Source organism: Aotus nancymaae, unplaced genomic scaffold (genome assembly GCF_030222135.1).
Source record: "Aotus nancymaae isolate 86718 unplaced genomic scaffold, 86718_ANA_hifiasm-v0.15.2.pri h1tg000020l, whole genome shotgun sequence".
Lineage (NCBI taxonomy): Eukaryota > Metazoa > Chordata > Mammalia > Primates > Aotidae > Aotus > Aotus nancymaae.
In genome coordinates, this window is record NW_026988432.1 from 67321221 (window position 1) to 67345057 (window position 23837).

General features: G+C 37.3%; 1 protein-coding gene across 4 annotated transcripts in view; it reads right to left on the bottom strand.

Moving 5' to 3' along the window:
* The window catches only part of SPIRE1 (spire type actin nucleation factor 1), a 224313-nt gene that overhangs the window by 36872 nt on the left and 163604 nt on the right, over window positions 1–23837 (bottom strand). For 2 of the 4 annotated variants that reach the window (XM_064379429.1, XM_064379431.1), the window contains 4 exons: window positions 16381–16467; window positions 14060–14189; window positions 7181–7222; window positions 1265–1437 (listed from right to left, as the gene is read on the bottom strand). In XM_064379429.1, coding sequence (XP_064235499.1) covers window positions 1265–1437; window positions 7181–7222; window positions 14060–14189; window positions 16381–16467 — 432 coding nt within the window. The remainder of the gene's footprint in view (window positions 1–1264; window positions 1438–7180; window positions 7223–14059; window positions 14190–16380; window positions 16468–23837) is intronic. The other 2 variants (XM_064379430.1, XM_064379432.1) reach the window with 1 other exon arrangement.

Here is a 23837-nt window from a genome sequence, read left to right on the forward strand (position 1 = left end):
GAGACTGACGTTAATAATACAAATATTTCTTCTTGTTACTAATGTTTGAAAAACCTTTAATAGCAAAATTATTATTGGTATTGTTTGGAATGGGATGGAGATGGATGAGAGGAGAATTAAGGAATAATTCCTCAGATTATACCTTGGATGAACATGGGTTGTATGGAGCCAGCAACTAGGAGAGCAAGCAGAAGATGAGAAGCTAGGGGTGTGTGTGTGTACCTGCGTGTGTAGTTAGGGTGTGTGTGTATGTGTAGTTAGGGTGTGTGTGTGTCGCATGCATGTGTATGTAGCTAGGGTGTGTGCGTTTTTGGTTTAGCAAGTGGGTGAGGGAGAAGGAGGGGAAGAAGAGAATTTCATTTTACCTAAGTTGATTTTGAGGAAGGGGCAGTGGAGACCCACAGGCAATGATGAATATAATACTGACACTGCAGATGGGGGCCTGAGATGCTATGGGAAGCATTAGTATATAGGTGGATGTTGACATCAGGAAGGATATGAGATCTTTCCCCCTCCGCAAAGGGCAGTAGGTGTAGGATGAAACCTGGAGAATACTATTAGAATTTTCTGTTTTGGAATTTTGTCTGTTGGTATTACTATTGCAAGAATAATAATCCTAAGTGTGAGTGTGTGTATATGTGTGTGTGCATTTTAGAGGGAGAAGGATCTATGAAAAATGTTTTTATCTTTTCCTTCCTCAAATAAACAGGAAGAGATTAAGGTAATATAAGTTGGAAAACTGTTGACTTGTTTTAACCCCACTTAAAATTTAAGACTTTATTTATTTGAGACAGAGTCTCACTCCGTTGCCCAGACTGGAATGCAGTGGTGCAATCACAGCTCACTGCAGACTTGAACTCCTGGGCTCAAGGAATCCTCCTGCCTCAGTCTCCCAAGTAGCTGGGACCAGAGTATGTGCTACTGTACCTGTCTTGCTATGTTGCCCAGGCTGGTCTCAAACTCCTGGGTTCAGCAATACTCCTGCCTTGGACTACCAAAGTGCTGGGATTATAGATGTGAGCCAACATGTCCAACAAAAATTATAGTGTTCTATAAACTACAGCCACTATATTGGTCTTTACTAATAATAGAAAGTAATCTACTATTTAATTTCCTGCAAACCAAATTAATTTTAATCCTAGCTTTATTGGTTGAAAAATGGGAAGAGATGAAGCAACAACTGAAGCAAGATAATCAGTAAAGCGGGTCAGAGAGCATTAAGCACCCTCATCGTGGAGTCAAGCTGTGTGAACCAGGGCCTCACCTCAGACTCAGAGCTGTCCAGTTCGGCCAGAGTTGGGGCTTTGAGGAGCTTCTTCCGCTGTGCAGGCATCTGTTGAGCGGTACTTAACCCGTTTTCTTTTGTTTGTGATGTCAAACCTCCATTCACCACAGACGACTCCACAAGATTCTTTGTAGTTTCAGGGGTAGTTACATCTGATAAAAAAGCAAAAGCTTACCTTTTCTTGAGCCAAGAAAGGTTATCTGTGTTGGAAGCATACCAGGTAACAAAGCATTTCACACAAAAACAGAGGCTTGATTCAGTAACACCTTGCCTATGTATAGGAAACTTTTTCTGGTTGGATATAACTATCAGATTCAATTAAAGGAAGCTTAAATGAATAATTACATATTCATACTTGTAGATTAGAATTTAGAGTTAAAAGGAATCCTACAGATAACTGACTTCAACTTCTTTATTTTCAGATGAAGAAACTAAGGCTGAGAGAAGCTAGTTTACTTCACAGCCTCTGATGATCTAGTGATATACAGATGAAGACAGGACACACACAAAGCCTTACCAGACACATGGCTGTAAGAAAAAGTTTTGATTTAAAAATAAAAATAGCTAATAATCTATATTCATATAAACAATTTAATGTGAACGCAGAGTCTGGGATATTTTTCCTCTGATGAATCTGATTTAAATTATTAAGAGCTTAAATATGGATGGGAAGGCAATACAACAAATGACAGGCAATGAGGCAGTCTATAGTGTGGTATGATGCAGACGGTTTGGGTCTCTACTGCTAGTTGTTACACTCAGAGTAAGCCACATAATCTCTCTTCGTCTGTAAAATAAGAATAATAACAGATGCGGACTTGTGAGCATTAAACAGGTTATTAATTGCATATAAAATTCTGTGCCCAGTACAGGCAGTGAACAATAAACATTAGCAATTATTCATCTGATTTTGATCTCTATTGGTGAGTAAGTAAACTAAGGCTTAGATGGATTTGGCCAGAGTGACACACCGTGGTGTTGTGCCACAGCTGATCCGTGAGTCTTTGTCAGTACTGCCTCTGAAGGCCTGCTTATAAGTACCACAGCCTGGAATCCTCCAAGGCAAGTGGAACATGTATCTCAAATGAAGAGTTAAAAATGGGCTAAATTTAGTAACTATAAAATCGGAGTATTTAGAAGTGAAAAAGAGCAGTTACTGCATGATGTAATTTATAGACCAGCACATTTGACTGCTCTTTGCATGAGGACAGTCTGTGAGGCTGCCATAGGTAGGGCAAAGGGCATGCTAAGTACTGAAGTGAAAAAGAGTGACTGATGCTCTTTTAGAGGGGAAAGCAATGTAACTGAGGTTACTATAAAACATGAGAATGTGGCCCAACATGGTGGCTCATGCCTATAATCCCAGCACTTTGGGAGGCCAGGGAGGAGTATCACTTGAGGTCAGGAGTTGGAGACCAGCCTGACCAACATGGTGAAACCCCACCTCCACTAAAAATATAAGAATTACTAGGCATGGTGGTGGATGCCTGTAATCCCAGCTACTCGGGAGGCTGAGGCAGGAGAATCAAAGTGAGACTCTGTCTCAAAAAAATGAACAAAAGAAACTCCCCCAAGAATGTTTGTTTACAGTAGGATATTTTCCCCTCAACAAGTGATATTTACACACCTTAAATATGAAAGGTAGAGCTCCAGGAAACATTTGGTATGTACATGTGTTCTAGTGCAGCTTTTTCTGACGTTATTTGTAAGAACCATGTAAATTGTTTCTTATTACAAATGATATCTATCTTATTTAATATTTATAATTCCTGCTCATTTTTGAAGGGTTTGAACAAGCTAGAAATAACGGAAGGAAAAGAAAAAAGGGAAAGAGAAGAGAGAAGGAAAAGAAAGAAGGAAAAACAGCTGTCCATTAATTATTTTATCTTTTTATGTAAAATTGTTAATTGAGAACTTGACAACTCATGCTTTTATTTTACTATTATCTTCCCAGGCATTAAATAGCTAGAATAAATAAATAATTGGTGATGGTGGTGGGGAGTGCTGAAAGGGACAAAAGACAAAAGGCAGCAAGGTTTTATACAAATTATAAAGGTAAAAATCTTTAAATAAATAAATCTTTCAATAAGGAGACAGAATGAGAAATAGAATTGTTGACATTTGTAGGAATCTTCTAAAAGGAGATATGATGGGAAACAGAATTGTTAACATTTTGTAGGAATTTTCTAAGAGAAAGCGCAAGTAGTTCAAATGCACACACCTTCCCCCTCTCCTAGCCACATTCTCACAGAGGCTCCCACTGTTGACCTGGCAGCAGATCACTCTCTAATTACTATAATAGGAGTTATCATAATATGAGAAACACAACCAGCTTCCCACGCTGGTCCTACATTTCAAATCGACCAAGCCAGAGTTTCCCTAAGAGTAGCACTGTATCCATACCACTGCATGAGGAACACTCAAATAGTTTTGGTGGCTACATATTTATTTTAACATGCTGCAGAAGAAAAAAAAAACCTGTATTTTTTTTGCTGCAGAAGAAAACACTGTATTTTAAGATCCATGGTTTTATTGCTTAAGAAATGTTTAAAGTTGTTTATGGCAGATTAAAGTTTTTTAATAGTATTGGTGGCATTTAATGCTGGCAAAAAATCATAAAGATGGCAGATGATCTGAAGTTTAAGGAATGCTGTCAAATGACAGTGGCTGCCCTGAGTTCACTTCATTCTCAATGCAGTGGATTTGAGAAATTGTCCAATAGCTCTCTAATTTCCTGAACCCTGTGCTATGAGATTGATAACAGTTATTTTAGCTAATTGACTGACACTACTGAAAGAAAACATCTGTACTAAATTCAAAGCTTTGAGAAAAACTGAATAAATAAAAAATGGGCTATGAAACAGCCAAGTTTCAAGATGATCTAAACACTGAGTGATTTTATCTCACACCACAGAGCTGTAAAAGACTTAATTGAACTTTTTTTTTTTTTTTTTTGGAGACAGGGTCTCATTCTGTTGCCTAGTTTGGAGTGCAGTGGTGCAACCATGGCTCACTGCAGCCTTGACCTCTCAGGCTCAGGTAACACTCCCACCTCAGCCTGTCAAGTAGCTGGGACTACAGGCATGTGCCACCACACCCAGCTAATTTTTTATATTGTGTGTGTGTGTGTAGACATGGTTTTGCCATGTTGCCCAGGCTGGTCTTATTTTAAATTCCTGGGCTTAAGCAAACCACCCACCTGAGCGTTCCAAAGTGTTGGGATTACAGGCGTGAGCCTCTGCATCCAGCAAATGCATTTTTAAGAAGTTTGATTACTTACAGTTTTCTGTTTAAATGAATAAGTTATCATTTTTATTTCAATGTATCAAAAGAGAAAAGCAAAACACTTGGATAGGCTTTGTATTTCTTGTACATAAGATGGCATTTCTTAAAAAAACTGGTGATATTTATATGTAAGTAAAATATTTTAAGAGGTGAAATATTTTGATAAAGCTTTAGAAGTCACATAACTTAGGCTTAGAACCTAAAATGCATACCCATGATATTAAATGTATGTGTCTGCTGCCTTATTTAGTGGAAGGAAATGTGACTGGAATATACATTATATACTTAATATCTGTATAGGAAAAATAAGTTATACTTACCATAAATGATGCTGAATAGATTAAGATTTTCACTAAGAATTATATTTGTAAAATATACTTAAGCAGCAGAATATACTTCATTATGTCATATTCTACACTGAAGTTCAGACTTATCATCTACACTATATGTTTACTTTGTTCAATTTCCAACTCAGAAAATGCACTCCAATTTTTGCATTTAAGTTAGGAGAATGAATCAATCTTTTTATTTATAATTTGGGAAATTATAATTAACAGTGAAAATGCAACAATGAAAAACATAAAAGCAGCACAAGAAATCAAGAATGAAGCATTAGGAAGTCACAAAGTACATGAAGACATGAAATAAATTATAGCAAACAATAAGCAGTGAAACCAGATAAAAATTCTCTGCTACCCTTTTACATCAAGGAATTTAAGTACCAAGAGCTTTCTTCCCATTGTGTAGACTGCAAAAACACACAACACACCTATATATGAGGTGTGTGAGCATGCATACTGTCAAGATCAGCAATGTGTGCCTAATTTAGATTAGCCAATGGTCAATGTGTTTAGGCACCCAACCACTCCCCCTTTCTTATTACAGTCCAACTAATGAGGGCATCTTGTGTAGATATTCAAAAGAGATAGAGTATTTGTAATGTATACTGCCACCTTTAGTAGTGATATATGCTTCTGAATTTATTTTCCAGACCAAATTTTTTACAAGGTCACTTTGCAAATGGCTGAAAAAATTAAAATTGCCAAATGAATAAAGAAAATAGAAAAAGCTCTTCAGTGGTCAGTCAAAATAGTAAGTAAATGATTGTAAAATATTATAGTCATGCCTGAGACCTACACAAATAAACAGAAGATTTAAAAACAGCTGGAAACTAGCTTTGTAGCTGAAGATACTCAGTAAACATTCATATACAGAGTATACCAGAACTCTTTAAATATGAATTTGTATGTAAGATACGCCAACAATTCTTTGCATCTTAAGAGGCACTCCATGGCATTTAAAAGAAAATACTTGTGCTAACATCTCATCTCATTTTATATTTAAAACAGTAGCTTCTAAAATTAAAAACTCTAAAATACAAAATATTTTATTGGGATTAAGTTGGCTTTGAAAATTCACCTGGCTGGGTGAGGTGGTGTGTATTCCTAGCACTTTGGGTGGCCAAGATTGGTGGATTGCTTAAGTCCAGGAGTTCAAGACCAGCTTGGGCAACATGGTGAAACCGTCTTTATTTTCTAAAGTAAATAAATTAAAGAAAATTCACTCATACATATTTAAAGTTTTGATTCAAAAAGAGGGTTAATTTGGCCGGGCAAAGTGGCTCATGCCTGTAATCCCAGCACGTTGGGAGGCCGAGGCGGGTGGATCACAAGGTCAAGAGATTGAGACCATCCTGGCCAACTTGGTGAAACCCCGTCTCTACTAAAAAATACAAAAATTAGCAGGGCGTGGTGGCATATGCCTGTAGTCCCAGCTATTTGGGAGGCTGAGGCAGGAGAATCGCTTGAACCTGGGAGGCAGAGGTTGCAGTGAGCTGAGATGGTGCCACTGCTCTCCAGCCTGGTTGACAGAGCGAGACTCTGTCTCAAAAAAGAGAAAAAAGAAAAAAAAAGGGGGGGGGGATTAATTTTATAGATCAAATTTAGTCATTTCACTATTAACTGCTGTCTGTTTAACAGAAGGGTCTAAACTTGTACTACAAACCTGAGGCACATAATTATATATTACAACCAAAGCTATTACAATGCTCTTGTATTTTTATAATCTTAACCAGCATTCAAAGTCATTCATGACTAGGCTCTATCCACTGAACACAAAGATATAAAACACAGCTCTTGCCCATCAACTGAGGTGCAGTAGTCATTTGAAGTAGATAACCATTTTAAGTTTAGTTACTTAAATAACTGAATGCTTTAGAGAACAGGAAGTAGGTTTGTCAGAATTTTGTTTCTATAAAGCTTTTTCTATTCTCTTAGGGCAAAGGTTCTGCTGTGGGCTTTAACCTCATTGCTCTAGAAGAGCCCGGGGAGTGACAGCTGCCATAAGATGGGCACCATCTTCTAGAACCATGAGTATGGTTTGATGGTTCTTCCATAATTCCTTGGAAGAAAACAGGTTTATTGTAGTCTTATATCTTTTTAACGTATATTGTTTTCAAATAAGCAGAATGGTTTTATTTTACTGACCAGAGCTTAGAGGAAGCCTTTCCATTTTCTTTCTTAGTATGTTTGAACAAGCAGATGAATGAAATGTATTTCACAGAAACCACAAAACCCACGTCAGGTGTGAAAGTGTTTTTGTTTTTTTTACCTGACAAGTCAAAACTGTAAGACATGCTAAGTGGCCGCATTGCTGAAAAAAAGAAAACAAACAATAAAAAGAAAATAATTCAGCTTTTAGGAATATACAGGGAAGACAAAAAAGGGGAATGAATTAATGAAGACCCTTAGTGGCACATGTCAGACTCTAAAGCGGAAGCTAGTGAATGAAAGTCTGAAATACATTAAAACCATGCAAGAATCTTAGTTTCAATTATATCACTAAGACTTAAGATGGAGGAACAGTAAAAGGAAAAAGTAACTTTTTAAAAAACAAGTTAAAAATGAAAGCATGATAAAGATACAAACATTTTAAAGAATCACAGAATAGGATTTTTGACTTAAATATAAAATATATTTTTTAAGCCATGTTTTAAAACATGATTTTAGGGAATATACAATTTAAATTTTGGAGTAAATTTATCCTTCAATAATTTATGTCAGGATGAAAATCTGGCTCTCGGAATAAAGGCAAAAGAGTTTATAAAAAATTTTCAGTTCAGCTAGTTCAGCAGCATCACCACTATCTGTCAATAAACTACTTATTGTAGGTCGTATAACCTAGTAGTTGAAGGACGGGCCAGACTGCTCAAGTTTGAACCTCAGCTCTGCCACTTACTGGCAGTGTGACCCCAAGCAAGTTACTTAACTTCTCTTCTTTAGTTACTTCATCTGTAAAATGAGAATAATCCTATCTTATGGGATTGTTATAAAGGTTAAATAACTTTATGTAAAAAAGGTGCTTAGAATAGTACTTGACACACAGTAAAAATTGAATATAGTAGTCCTTCCTTATTATGGTTTCACTTTCCATGGTTTCAGTTATCCATGGTCCAAAAATATTAAATGAAAAATCCCAGAAATAAACAATTCATAAGATTTATTTATTTATTTTGAGATGGAGTCTTGCTCTGTTGCCAAGGCTTGGAGGGCAGTGGGGTAATCTCAGCTCACTGCAACTTCTGCCTCCTGGGTTCAAGCAATTCTCGTGCCTCAGCCTCCTGAGTAGATGGGATTATAGGCGCCTGCCACACACCGGGCTAACTTTTGATCTACATGCCTTGGCCTCCCAAAGTGTTGGGATTACAGGCATGAGCCACCATGTCCAGCCAATTCATAAGTTTTAAATTGCATGTTTCCTGAATATTGTTATAATTTTTCTATTTTATTATTAGTTGTTATGAATCTCTTACTGAACCTAATTTATAAACTTTTTCATAGGCATGCATGTAAAGGAAAAAACATAGTATACATGGAGTTTGGTACTATCCATGGTTTCAAGCATCCATTCGGGGTCTTAGAATGTATCTCCCTCTCAGATAAAAGAAGACCACTGTAATTATCCTTTCTTAAAAATAAAATTATTATTTATTTTCTGTTGAAGCACCCTGCTTTTAAAATTTACTGCATATAACAACCACTTAATTGTATACTTTAAATCAGTGAATTTTATGGTATGTAAATGCCATAAAGCTCAAAAAAGCTGTTAAAAAGGTTACTGCAGAAATGTGATGATTTTAGGTATTCATGACAGTGAGAATTATCTATTTTCACTGCAGTCCAAAGCTCTTACCAGTACCTTGAGAATAATGCATCAAAAAGAGAACATCTTTCCTGTGACCCAGGGTCAGCCTTCCTAGGATTGTTCAGAAACCGCCATATTAGGCACTGAAGCACAGGACTTTAGATATTCATTGGCCATTCTTCCTTTCCTCTCTAACAAAACATAGTCTTCGTTTTCCATTCCAAAAACTAAATCCACCAGCACTTCCCAGATTCTCCAAAACTGCTGAAGCCAAAGCAATGCCTCACTGAATATCTTCTGTCATATCCTTTCTTCCATTTTTCTAAATCCTCCTCATATAAAGAGGGCAGGATAATTTGAGATGTTAATTATTTCTCCTTGTAATTCTTTTGTCACCCCATTTCACAAAGTTGGTCCCTTGGTTAAACTTTGTCACCAAAGACAACCTTGCCTTCCTGACTTTTGATTTCTGGAAGCCTGAGGTCCTGGTGAGGATTATGCCCAGTGTGGAGGGCCTTTATGGTTGGAGAGGAACACACTGCAGACCAATAGTGGCTTTGGAAGCACAGGCATATCAGGCACAATCTCTCTCCAGCTGCTGTTTTCCAGGAAGACAGCCTCTAGACTTCTGATATCCCAATTTAATGGAAAGTAAATATGTCTCTCAGTGTGTATTTTAGGAGCTGGTTTAAAAGGAACAATTTTTATTTACAACCAAAAAGCTCAATATAATATTAAAAAAAAATGACATGAAGGAAAAGCACTGAATAACATCCCAAACACACCTTAGCAAGATGTCAGAATCATATGTAGATGTTTTTAGATACACACGTCAATAAAGGTGATATGCATGTTAGATGTGACAAATAAAGAAACTATTATTTAACAATCAAACTTACTGTTTGAGGACTGGGAAATAATATTTTAAGTATTTTCATCCTAATGTATAAGTTAGGATGTATGTTTTAAATGGGCATTTTACTATGTTTTAATTATCTCATAGAAAATTGGTTAGGGATTTTGTGTTGATAAGAATAATCTTCCTTAAACTTATCTTGGAAAAAACTTTTTTTAAAGTAAAGAAAAAAAATATCTTCCACTCACCATTCAAAAAACTGTACTTCTAAACTCCTATATTACCTACTATAGACTTTCATAATTATGTATAGCAAATAAAAATTACATATTCTCAAAGCACTCTTCTATCTTCTCTAATATCTTCTTATTCTGCTCTTTTCTTCTCTAGCACATGAATATATCTTTCGAAATAAGGCTGACTACTGTGTAAGAAGGGGATGCAATTATTTTTTGGGAGATGACATTTATGTGTTTTCCAATCTCTATACCAAAAAGAGGATAAAAATTGAGGATCATGTCAATTAAGATATTTAGAAGAAAGAAAATAATCAGAGACATGAACACAGACCGATGTACAAAATTTCAGACTTACTAGGAAAAAATGGAAAAAACTTGTGAATCAGGAAAATAGGTAAATAAAACCCAATTTAGCCATCTGTTAGGCGATCACATCCTCGTAAATCGTATTTGGTGTCACATTTAATGACATAGGAAGATGGTCATGCCACATACAACATTAGATGCAGAGAAAATAATACTGTATATACACAGTTTTCATCCTCATTTTGTAATGCACAAGTAGATACACAGTGGATGCCTCTGACTGCTGTAATTGTGGGTAACATTTTCTTCTTTAAACATTCGGACATTTTTGCCATTGCTGCAGTGAGCTCCTACTTACAATTATACGTAGGGGAAAAGTGATAAAAAATATTTAGGGGAAATATTCTTCAAGTTAATTTTGCCAACATTATCATAACTGAACTCCCCAAATCAAAACTGTATAGTAAGAACTAACACAGTTCTGTAGAAAAAAATGACCAAAATCCCTCTTTCCAATTGGGGTTTAATAGCACTTTGAACTCAGAATTCTGGAAGTAAGACTCTTACAGAACAATCACTTTCTATAACAGCTCAATTCTGGTTATTGTGAAATACCAACTGTCAAGGTTAAAGACATACTTAACATAAAAATGATATTTAATTATTCTAAAGTAGAGTTTCCATTAGTTAGCAACTAAACGTAATTCTAAAAAGTGAAACTGGGCTGGGTGCGGTAGCTCATGTCTGTAATCCCAGCACTTTGGGAGGCTGAGGTGGGTGGAACACAAGGTCAGGAGTTCGAGACCAGTCTGGCCAACATGGTGAAACCTCATCTCTACTAAAAATTAGCTGGGTATGGTGGCATGTGCCTGTAATCCCAGCTACTCAGGAGGCTGAGGCAGGAGAATTGCTTGAACCAGGACCCAGGAGGTGGAGGTTCCAGTGAGCCAAGATCACACCACTGCACTCCAGCCTAGGCTACAGAGTTAGACTCTGTCTCAAAAGAAAAGAAAAAGACAAAAAAGAGGGATTTCCCGCTCTGGGTTCCCCTCCCACAGTAGCTTGGGAGCTGTTCTCTCTCTGTCTCTCTCACTCTAATAAATCGTTCTTCTAAAAATAAAAACAAAAAGAAAAGAAAACAGTGAAACTGAAGAGTATGTATGTGACAAAGGCTTGCTATGAGAGATTGAATCACTAATAAAAAGCTCCCTAACAAAGAAACGCCCAGGACCAGACGGATTCACGGGTGAATTCTACCAAATATTGAAAGAAGAATTAATGCCAATCCCTCCCAAGCTCTTTCAAAACAATGAAGATGAGAGAACACTTCTAATTTTGTTTTATAAGGCCCAAAACCCCAAAACTACAGGCTAAAATCCTTAATGAATACAGATTCAAAATTCACAACAAATACTAGCAAACTGAATCCATCAGCACAACAAAATGATCATACATCATGACTAAGTGGTATTTATCCCTGGGATGCAAAGACAGCTTAACATATGAAAGTTAATTAACATGATATACCACAGTAACAGAATGAAGAATAAAAATCACATGATCATCTCAAATGCAGAGAAAGCATGTGACAAAATTCAACACCTTTTCATAATAATAACACTCAACAAACTAGGAAAGGAAGAAAATTACCTCAACATAATAAAGGCCACATATGGAAAGCTGACAGTTAACATCATACTCAACAGAGAAAAACTGAAAGCTTTTCCTCTAAGATCAGGAACAAGGAAAGGATGACCACTTCTATATTCAACATAGTACTGGGAGTTCTAGCTAGAGCAATTAAGCAAAAAAAGAAATAAAAGGCATCCAATTGGAAAGAATGTAATAAAAGTGTCCCCGTCTGCAGATGACATGATCTTATTGATAGAAAACTCCATAAAAAATTTTCAATACACTAACAACAAACTACCTGAAAAAAGATGAGAAAAACAATCCCATTGACAACAGCACCAAAATGAATAAAATATCTAGGAGTAAATTTAATTAAGGAGGTAAAAGATTTATATATAAAAACTACAAGACAGAAATAAATGGAAGAATAATGTTCATGAATTGAAAGACTTACTGTTAACATGTGAATACTACCCAAAGCTACATACAGATTCAACAGAATCCCCATGAAAATCCTAATGGTATTTTTTACAGAAATAGAAAAGATAATCCTAAAATTCCTATGGAACCACAAAAGACAAGGAATAGCCAATCAATCCTGAGAAAGAGCAACAAAGCTGGAGACATCACATTTTCTGATCTTATACACTTTCTGATCTTATATTATATAAAGTTACAATAATCAAAACATCATGGTACAGGCAAACAACAGTGGAACAGAACGAAGAGTCCAGAAATGAACCCACACATATATAGTCAGCTGATCTCCTTCCTTCCTCTCTTTCTCTCTCTCTCTCTCTCTTTCTTTCTCTCTCTTTCTTTCTATGGAATTTTGCTCTGTCACCCAGGCTAGAGTGCAGTGGTGCAATTACAGTTCACTATAGCCTCAATCTTCTAGGCTCAAGTGATCTACTCTGAAAGTACATTTAATTTTCTCAACACATGAGAGTACTCTGTACAACCCAGAGCTGTACTAGGGACACAACAACGAACAAGATACACATAGGCCCTGTCATCACGAAGGTAACACAACAGAAGGACCAGGATTAAAAAAGGAAAATCAATATGGAGTGGTGGAAGAGTTCGAGACTGGAAGCAGACGGACAGTCAGGGCTGCTGTGACAGATGACAGCCTTGGCTGGCATAGTGGCTGCTAGGCTGAGAGGAGTGAAAGATTAAAAAGATCCAGAAGAAGTAAAATCAACAGGGGTTGGCCATTAGGTAAGAGTCAAAGATTATGTTAAAGTTTCTACATTGGGAAAACAAAATGAGATGGTTGGGGGAGAGACAGGGTAAGTTCACTTGTGGGCATGTTGGGTTTATTTTGCTTGAAGGATATGAGAAGGCTCTATCTAGCAGACAGCTGGATGTATGGGTCTGAATTTTTAGAGATCTGTCCTGTAGACTATGAGCTAGAAGGTAGCCAGAAACAAAAATCATTGAAGAAGGTATGGTTGCTCAGGGAGAACAGAACCTAGGATAGAAACTTGAAAGTCCAAGAGTCTGAAAGACGCAGAAAAAGAGATCAGAGGAGAAAACTAGCAGAGTGTGTGTCACAGAACCAGATCTTTTCCTGTTAAGGCATCACTATAGACTGTTTTTATAATTTTCTCTGGATTCTTTGGGCATTTTTAGTATTACAAACTGAAAGACAGTCATATAAACAAAAATGTTGACCAACATCTTATAATATGGCCTTTCTATATATCAAAATCAATATGTGCTTATAGTATACACACACACAAAAAAGAATAACTATAAAGGAAGTTTAAAAATAAGTGATATCAGGTAATAACATGCTTTCATGACATAATACCATATTTTTAAACCCATAATAAAGAAACATAAGGTAAAACTATATATTATCTATATTTCTAAAATATAATACATTATCTTTGTATATACAATTTATAAAGTATTTTTATCATAATACTATTTAATTCTTACATAAAAGTCATAATGTAGGTTAAGAGGAATTTTAATCCCCCTTCTGCCAATGAAGAAAATGATGCTCAGAGAGGTAAAGACTTTCCTAAAACATCAGCCTAGAGACTGGCAGAGCTCTTTCAATTATGGCATGATGTTCTCATATAGTTCAATATTAGATGGGGGAAGGATTTCCCATCCTATAAATTTCAAGTAACTGTAAGGGGGTATATATGTGAGAAAGTGAGAGTGAGAACAAGTGGGATACAGAGAAATGAACAAGGAATGAGAACTCCATGGACCATCTTTACTTTCATGGGGCTGGGTGTATAAAGATCCTTTCCCAGGGGATGACTCTAGACTGAGTACAGGATGCAGTGAACTCACCTAATCTGCTACGTCTAATCTCCTCTGGTGAGACAGGCCGTAGCTTTCTTTCTGCTTTAATTTCTTCTAATATTCTTTCATGGAGGCTCCGTGGCCGTGGTGGGGTTGGTTTCAGTTTTCTGGCTGAGGCCTTGAAAATAAGCAAAATGGCTAGAGACTTGAGTAATTAAGTAATTTTTACTGAAGTCCAGTCATATAGTATAGTATTATAAATTACATTTCATTGATTGAAACACTGCTTAATAAAAGAGTATTTTCAAGTCATTAAATATTAAGATTCCTAAAGCAGTAGGGAGATTACTGGATGTCAGAGTGATTTGGTTATACATGCTCAAATTTTCTTTTATTGCTTATAGAAGGGGTCTCGCTCTGTTGCCCAGGCTGGAGTGCAGTGGCGCAATTTCAGCTCACTGCAACTGCTGCCTCCTGGGTTCAAACGATTCTCATGCCTCAGCCTCCTGAGTAGCTGGGATTGCAGGCACATGCCACCATATCTGGATAATTTTTGTATTTTTAGCACAGACGGGGTTTCACCATATTGGTCAAGCTGGTCTCAAATTCCAGACCTCAAGTGATCCACCCTCCTCGGCCTCCCAAAGTGCTGGGATTACAGGCATGAGCCACTGTGCCTGGCCTACACCTCTGAACTTCTAAGCTCAAGGGGTCCTTCTGCCAGAGTCTCTCAAGTGTTTGGGATTCTAGGCGCATGCCACTGTGCCTGGCTTGCTCAACAAATTTTAAGCAGTTATAATTATGTTCTCTATATGCTAGTGTGATAGGCAATCAATTGCAGTATTACTACTGCAATATTACTATCACTATTACTGTTTTTTGTGTGTGTTTGTGTTTTTCTTGTTTTTGAGACAGGGTTTTGCTCTGTCATTCAGGCTGGAGTGCAGTGGCACGATCATGGCTTACTGTGGTCTTGACCTGCTAGGCTCAAGTGATCCTTCCACCTCAGCCTCCTGAGTAGCTGGGACAACAGGTGTGTGCCACTGCACCCTGCTAATTTTCTTTTTTCCTTTCATTTCTTTGTAGAGACAGGGTCTCTATGTTGCCCAGGCTGGTTTTGAATTCCTGGGCTCAAGCAGTCTTCCCATCTTGGCCTCCCAAAGTGCTGGGATTACAGGTGTGAACACCCCACTTTACCATTTTAGTAACTTTTTTAGTAACATTTAGTAACATTTTTTAGTAACTCACCATAATCTTCTTAGATTATTATTATCTTCATTCTATAATTGAGGAAATAAAGGCTCCAGGAGGCTGATTAACTCCCTTATAGACATATGGCTACTAAATTATGGAGCCAGTATGCAAGTCCAGGTTCACATGGTCCATGTTCCTTCTATTCTACCATGACCTCCTGTCGTAAAATCATTTCCTAGGTGGCCCTCTTGTCTTCTTTAAAAAAGATTTATAAATGTGATCATTAATTATGCTTTAGTTGTATATAAACTGAGAAATGCTTTCTAGTTACTTTAGGTATATTGATCTGAGAGACTATTGTAAGCACTGGCTATTGAGCCAGGTAAAAAAGAAGAAACAAAGAACAGAAGAAACACAAACTAATGTTCAAGAAGATTAGAATATTCTGAGTCTATGGCTGCTATAAAGAACTCTGTTAACAGAGGAACATGATAATTAACATAGAAGTGGATATTCAGCAGGGTGGATTTATTATAAAATATGTCAATATGACAATTTAATCATGGAGGGGTAGCTGCATCCTTAGTAAACTGCAAGGGCAATCCACTCTGGGACTATCTGGTAATATGTTTAGCTGATATCCAGGAGTTATGTGGCCAGATTTTGCACCATGACCCAGGTTGTTTTGAGTAAAAATATCCTAAGACAGCCTTGTATTAAATAATTTTAAGATTTTTCAGTGACTTAAGAATATAATTTACAAGTCCAGCTGTGGTGGCTCATGTCTGTAATCCCAACACTTCAGGAGGCCGAGGTGGGAGGACTGCTTGAGGCCAGGAGTTTGAGAACAGCATGGGCAACATGGTGAAACCCCGTCTCTACAAAAATTTAAAAAGTTAGCCTGGGCATGGTGGTACACATCTGTGGTCCCAGCTACTTGGGAGGCTGAGGTGGGAAGATCACTTGAGTCCCAGGGGTCACTCCAGCCTGGGTAACACAGTGAGATTCTGTCTCAAAAATAAAAAGAATATAATTTACAACTGGGCTTCATCTTTATAGAGTAAAAAGCTCAGAGTAAAAACCACCTAGAAAAATGGAGTTCTAGAGATGATGCCCTAGAATACAATAATTCATTATGATATCTCCAATCTAGAGGACTATGTCAAATTACATACTGGATTTAAAGGAGGTCTGGATCTGATGAAGTCGAGGATGATTTCATGAGCACTCTTTTTTAACCGAGGGGGAATATCACCATTCACCTAAAAGGAGACAAAAAGTAGAAGATTCATGTGACTATGTAAGATTATCATGAATTTCCTGGGTATAGCTGTCATCTCAAATATGCCACAAAATTAGTGAAGTGTAATTACCAAAGATATATTTCAAATCAATAAAGTGAGGAGAAAATAGCTGAGTGACTCAGAGAAAAAACCATGAAACTAAAGAAAATCCAAGTTTACTTTAATCCTATTACTCTGGGAAATTTCAACAAAAAGTTTCTAAAATTATGAATGTAAATGGAATAAATAATACTTAAGCTTATTAAGTATTTTATAACTTAAAAAACTTTTCACCTCTTATTTTCCTCCTTTTAAAAAACCTAGGTAGCCTGGGCGCAGTGGCTCACACCTGTAATCTCAGCACTTTGGGAGGCCCAGGTGGGCAGATCACCTGAGGTTGGGAGTTCGAGACCAGCCTGGCCAGCATGGTGAAACCCTGTCTCTACTAAAAATACAAAAATTAGCCAGGTGTGGTGGCAGGTGCCTATAATCCCAGCTACTTAGGAAGTTGAGGCAGGAGAATTGCTTGAACCTGGGAAGCGGAGGTTGCAGTGAGCTGAGATGGCACCACTGCACTCCAGGCTGGGCAACAGAGTGTGAGACTCCATCTCAAAACAAAACACCTAGGTAATAGAAAAAAAAAAAAAACAGAGCCACAATTCACATTTTGTAAATAAAACTCAAATGCAGAGCAGAGGTATCTGCTTATATCCACAGAACTTTTAAGTAGAAGAGCTATTGTGGAGGACCAATCTGTCTCTGATTCTACTCTAGCGTCCTCTCTTTTTAAAGTAATGTGTTAAAAAATTTTTTTTCTGAAATATTTTTTTAAAATCCAGAAAACCGCAAGAAGTAACAACTTAAATTCCCACCTGACTACTTAGAAGCTACAGTTATGACCAGTTTGTCTTATTTGTTTCCCAGTCTTGTTTGAACAAAATAGAACCTCAATGGCCACTCCCAGGCCCAGCCCCTTCCCCAGACATGGCCACCATATTGAGTTCAGAGTGTGTGGCAAACCTGCTGGGGCCCACTCAACATCCACTCTCCTCCCTCTCCCCCTGCCCTGAATGAGGGCAGGATGGCCCAGAGCAAACTTCGGAAATAACTGCCGCTGCTTGAGCCAAGACAGACATATGACTGCTGGTTTACGGACCAGGGTGACCAAGAAGCAGAACCAGTGGCCTACCGTGGTACCACCCACTACTTTTGGATTTCATATTATGTAGATTTAAAAAAAACCTTATTGTATAAAACAATTTAATCAGACTTTTCTATTACTCATTAGTCTACTCCTGAATAGAATATGTATCTTTCTGGCTAATTTTCACATGCTTTCTTTGTATCCTAAGAGCAGGAATGAGAATGGATTAACCGAAGCCAAGGCTCTATGTTCCATTCCCAAAACAAGCACATTAACTGTAGTCTCCTCAGTAGTCAGAAGCTGTATCCTAGGTCCCAACTACCGATGTGGGACAATGCTCCTGAGGGAGGCAGCAGGCCAGTATGGACCTAAGTCAGTATGGGTAGAATGCTTGGGACCAGAATGTTTCAGATTTTTAAATATTTACATTATACTTATCCAAAAATCTGAAATGCTCCAATGAGAATGTCTTTTGAGTATCACAATGGCACTCAAAAAGTTTGTTGGAGCACTTCAGATGTTCAGGTTTGTGATGCTAAACCCGTAATAAGGAGAAGTGGCTGTGTGAAAACCATTCTGCTGCTTGGTCAGTGAAATTATTTTCCTGTAAGTAAACAAGCTCTCTGAAGTGAAATGAGAAATGATTCCTGGATGAACACAAATAGTAGATGCTTAAGTAAATAAGATCAGTTATAGAAACTTGGTATTATTTTTGAGCAACAATGCGATAAACAAACAAAAAACTTTTTTGTATTTTTAGCAGAGACAGGGGTTTCACCACGTTGGCCAGGCTGATCTTGAACTCCTGACCTCAGGTGATCCACCCACCTCGGCCTCCCAAAGTGCTGGGATTTTAGGCATGAGCCACCATGCCCACCCCAACAAAATATTTCTAATACATAAAATGATTCCCTTTGAAAAATTAAAAACATCTACCCTGTACTCAGTTTTGTTTTTGAAATAATTTTCTTTTTTTAGACACGCTCTTGTTCTATTGCCCAGGTTAGAGAGCAGTGGCATGACCACAGCTCACTGCAGTCTAGACCTTCCTGGCTGAAGTGATCCTTCCACCTCAGCCTCCTGAGTAGCTGGGACTACCCCAGCTAGTTTTTAATTTTTTGTAGAGATGGGGGTCTATGTTGCCTAGGCAGGCCTTGAACATTAAGGCTTAAATGATCCCAGCACTTGGCCTCCCAAAGTATTGGGATTATAGGTGTGAGTGGCTGCACTCTGCCCTTTCATTTATTTTTATGGAGATGAGTTCTCACTAAGTTGTCCAGGATGCTCTCAAACTCCTGGGCTCAAGCAATCTTCCTGCCTTGGCCTCTCCCAAAGTGTTGGATTGCAGGCATGAGTCACTGTGCCTGGCCTTTTATTTTTATCTTAAATAAAGCAGAACCATTAATGATGACATAAGACCACAACTAATAATCTACAAATCCAACTTATAGTTTAGTGATTGATATTGGACCCCTAATGAAATTTCAAAAGGTGTGAGATAAGGGGCAAACGTCCTTCTTTGCATGTTGATAACAAGTTGTTCTAATATCATTTGATGAGGAGACCTATTATTTCTCTATTTAATGGTGTTGATACCCTTGCCATAAATTGATTAAACATAGGTGTATGGGTTTGTTTTTGTACTCTGAATTCTGTTTTTCTATCCTACACTGTTTTAACTACTATAGCTTTGTTGTAAGTTGTAAAATGGGGATGTGTGAGTCCACCAACTTTTTCTTTTTCAAGATTGTTTTGATTATTTGGGATTTCTTGAGATTCCATAAGAATTTTAGAATCGATTTTTCTATTTCTGCCAAAAAAAAAAAAAATGCCATTGGGATTCTGACAGAGAATAATGTTTTACCCTTACCTCACACCATATACATAAATCAACTAAAAAAAAGAGATCAAAGACCTAAATATAAGAGTTAAAACTATTTATAAATGTCTCAGATGAGAACATAAAGGAAGATCTTCATGAACTGGATTTGTTAATGAATTCTTAGATATGACACCAAAATCACAAGCAACAGAAGGCAAAAATACATAAACTGTATTTCAGCAAAATTAAAACCTTTTGTGCATCAAAGGAAACTAAGAAGGGAATGAAAAGACAGTCTGCAGAATGGGAGAAAATGCTTGCAAATTATGTATCTGCCCGTGGTCCACTATCCAGAATATATAAAGAACTGTTACAAGATAACAGCAAAAACACAAACAACCCAACTAAAAAATGAGTACAACACAGCCATAAAAAAAAGAATGAAATCATGTCCTTTGCAGCAACATGGATAGAGCTGAAGGCCATTATCCTAAGTGAACTAACTCAGAAACAGAAAACCAAATACCACATGTTCTTACTTATAAGTGAAAGCTAATAATGGGTACACATGGACGCAAAGACAGAAACAGTGAACATTGGAGCACTCCAAAAGTGGGGAGGTTGAGAGTAGGGGTCAGGGTTGAAAAATTACCTATCAGGTACAATGTTCACTATTTAGGTGATGGGTACACTAGAAACCCAATCTCCACCAGCATGCAATGTAACAAACAGGCACATGCACCCCCAAATCTAAATTAAAATTTTAAAAAATACAAAATCTGAACAGACATTTCTTCAAATATATACAAATGGTCCACAAGCACATGAAACATGTATGACATTGTGAGTCATCAGGGAAACGTAAATCAAAACCACTATGAGATATCATGTTACACTGCTAGGGTAGCTATAATTAAAACCAAAATGGACAACAGCAAGTGTTGGCAAGGATAGGAGAAACTGGGGTCCTCATACACTGCTGGTGGGAATATTAATTGGTTTAATTGCTGTGGGACACAGTTTGGCAGTTTCTCAATAAGCCAAACATAGAATTATTATATTATCCAGCCACTCCACTCCCAGGTATATACCCCAAATAACTGAAAACAGGTATTCAAACAAAACCTTGTACATTACTATTCACTGCAGCACTACTCATGTTAGTGAAAAGGAAAGAACTCAATTGGAAAAATCCCAAATGTCCATTTGGGTCATGAATAAACAAATTATGATATATCTGTACAGCCATAAGAAGGAGTAAAGCACCTCACCAGGCACGGTGGCTCACACCTGTAATCCTAGCACTTTGGAAGGCCGAAGAGGGAGGATCACCTGAGGTCAGGAGTTCAAGACCAGCCTGACCAACGTGGAGAAACCCCGTCTCTAATAAAAATACAAAATTAGCTGGGCATGGTGACACATGCCTGTAATCCCAGCTGCTTGGGAGGTTGAGGCAGGAGAATCACTTGAACCTAGGAGGCAGACGTTGTGGTGAGCCAAGATCATACCACTGCACTCCAGTCCAGGCAACAAGAGCAAAACTCCACCTCAAAACAAAAGAAGTGGTAAAGTACCTCAACATGATTTAGCATATTGTATAACCATAACCTTGGCAATATACAAAAGGGTACTGAATTGTACACTTTAAAATGGGTAATTTTATGTTATGTGAATTTTATCTTAATTAAAAATATATATAATAAAAAAGAAAATTGCAAGAAAAAAAATCAGAGTTATTTTAAAAGCCTTTTAGGCTAGGTGTGGTGGCTCATGCCTATAATCCTAGCACTTTGGAAGGCTGAGGCAAGAGGACTGCTTGAGCCTAGGAGTTCAAGACCAGCCTGGGCAACATAGCAAGACCCTATCTCTACAAAAAATTAAAAGAAATTACCATGTGTGGTGATGTGCACTTGTAGTCTCAGCTACTCAGGAAGCTGAGGTGGGTGAATTGCTTGAGCTGGGGTGGTCAAGCCTGTGGTGAGCTGTGATTGTGTCACTGTACTCCAGCCCAGGCAACAGAGCAAGACTCTGTCTCAATCAATCAATAAATGTCTTTTATTTACCACAGGAAAAACATAATTATCTCTGTTTGTAAACATTTTCCATTTTGGATGCACAGTTCTTTGTCATTCTGTCTATCACTCACTATTACTTCCCTAAGCCTCACTTAGAGTGCTTATAACACACAGATTCCTAGAACTGTTAAATTGGCAACTTCGAAAGAAATCTATCTTAATTCTTAGTATGACTACTATTTAGCACAATTATTTTCTCTGATAAAAAGAGAAAGATTCCTGCAGTGTAAAACTCTCTGCTAAAAACTAAGAAAAACAAAAAAACAAAAAAAAAGACTTAGCAATGTCAAAGATGACAGGTAAAATACATTAATGATAAAACAAATGTTAATGATCTATTAGGACTTATTTTAACACTGATATGAATTTTTGAATAATTCCTTCTGGATAAGGAGGAAAATCACCTGAGATTAACATTAAGTGCTCACCCAATTAGAGAGGACAAAGTTCTAATAGGTATACATTTGAGAAAGATAACCCAGTATTGGCAATAGGAATGGTCCTGCGAAACTAGTAAAAATATAAATTGGTACAACCCTTCTGGAGAGAAATTTTGCAAAATATTAAGTACTAAAATTTAAAATGTACATTATTAAAAAAGAAAATGTGCATTATATTTGATCTATTCATCTTACCAATAAAAATTTAAACCATGGCGATAATTGGATAAGATGTTTGCATTTGAATGTTCATCATAATACAGATTAAAACAATGAAAACTGGAAATTATTAACAGGGGGTTGAGTACACAAGCCACAGCACACACATCCAAGGAAATACCCTGTGTGTTCCTCCAGATGCAATCTTTCATCTTCTTTTAAATGCTTCTTTAAAGAAACTCATACTGTTTACTCACTATCACCATCGCCTTACCTGTCACCCTAAAATCTGAGTTTCTCTTTTACTTTAATAAAGAATCAAATAATTTCCATGTTGCTAAATCTGTTAACCATTTCACAGTGCTCATTTGACTTCTCGGAAACACTGCCTGCTCTTTGCAGCTGCACCTCCACTTCCCGACTTTCCAGCCTTCTCTCTGGCTATGCCTTGCTCGTCTTTGTTTTGCCAGATTCTCCTACTCATCCTTCAGCACTGAGGCTGCACAGCTTCCGTCCTGAGCTGTCTTTTTGTCTCACCTCTCCAGTCTCCTGCATTCTGTTCTATCCTCTAATGATGGCAAGTTGTTCTGTTGTTCTCATGTGTCAGATCCCATTGTTTCTTGGTCTTCGAATACAATGTTTTGTGTGTTTTTTTACCCCCTACTTAGCTCCTCTCCTACAGGTTATCAGTGGCTCTCAAAATACTGGAAGCTTTGAGAGAACAGAGACTGTAATATGTTCTTCCAGAGTCAGAGTAAGGTCTACTACATGAAAAGTGCTTAACACATATTTATTCAATTAAAATGAAATTAAGAAATACAAACAGCTAGCAAAGGTTTTAAAATGTTTAAATGCATGAAAGAAATGTAGATTTTAAAAATGAAACAATATTTTCTTTTAGTCAAATTGGTCAGCCCCAAAGGATACCCAGTTTGTGCAAAGGTGTGAAGCAATGGGCAAAACTATTGTTGTAAATAATCATCATCACAGTATTTCTGAGGGCGACTGGGTAATATGTACGTAGCACACAGCATAGGCTTTGCTGGGGCCAGACAGAATGAGGCTGACCCTCAGCTCTGCCTTGTAACCAGCTGTCTGAACCTGGGATGTTACTACTGAGCATCTCTAAATTTCAGTTTCCTCATCTGTAAAGTAAATCAGATTTGATGAAAAGTGAAATTAGTTAACATTATAGTATAATGTTATATATAACATATACAAATGTTATATATTTATATATTTATAATTAATATATATTATATATCATATAAATATAATACAAAATAATTGTATTTATTATAAATAAATATAAATTTATGCTATAATGTTGTATATACTATGTTATATATAATAATATCATACATTAGTTGAAATGTTATAGCTTATTAAAATTAACAAGCAGCTCAAATAGCCACTTAAACCAATTTACTATAAAACCAAGTGATATGGCTGGGCACAGTGGTTCACGCCCATAATCCCAGCACTTTGGGGGGCTAAGGTGGGCAGATCACCTGAGATTAGGAGTTCAAGACCAGCTGGGCAACATGGCGAAGCCCCATCTCTACTAAAAATACAAAAATTAGCCAAATGTGGTGGTACGTTCCTGTAATCCAGCTACTTGGGGGGCTGAGGCATGAGAATCACTTGAATCTGGGAGGCGGAGGTTGCAGTGAGCTGAGATTGCATCACTGCACTCCAGCCTGGGTAAA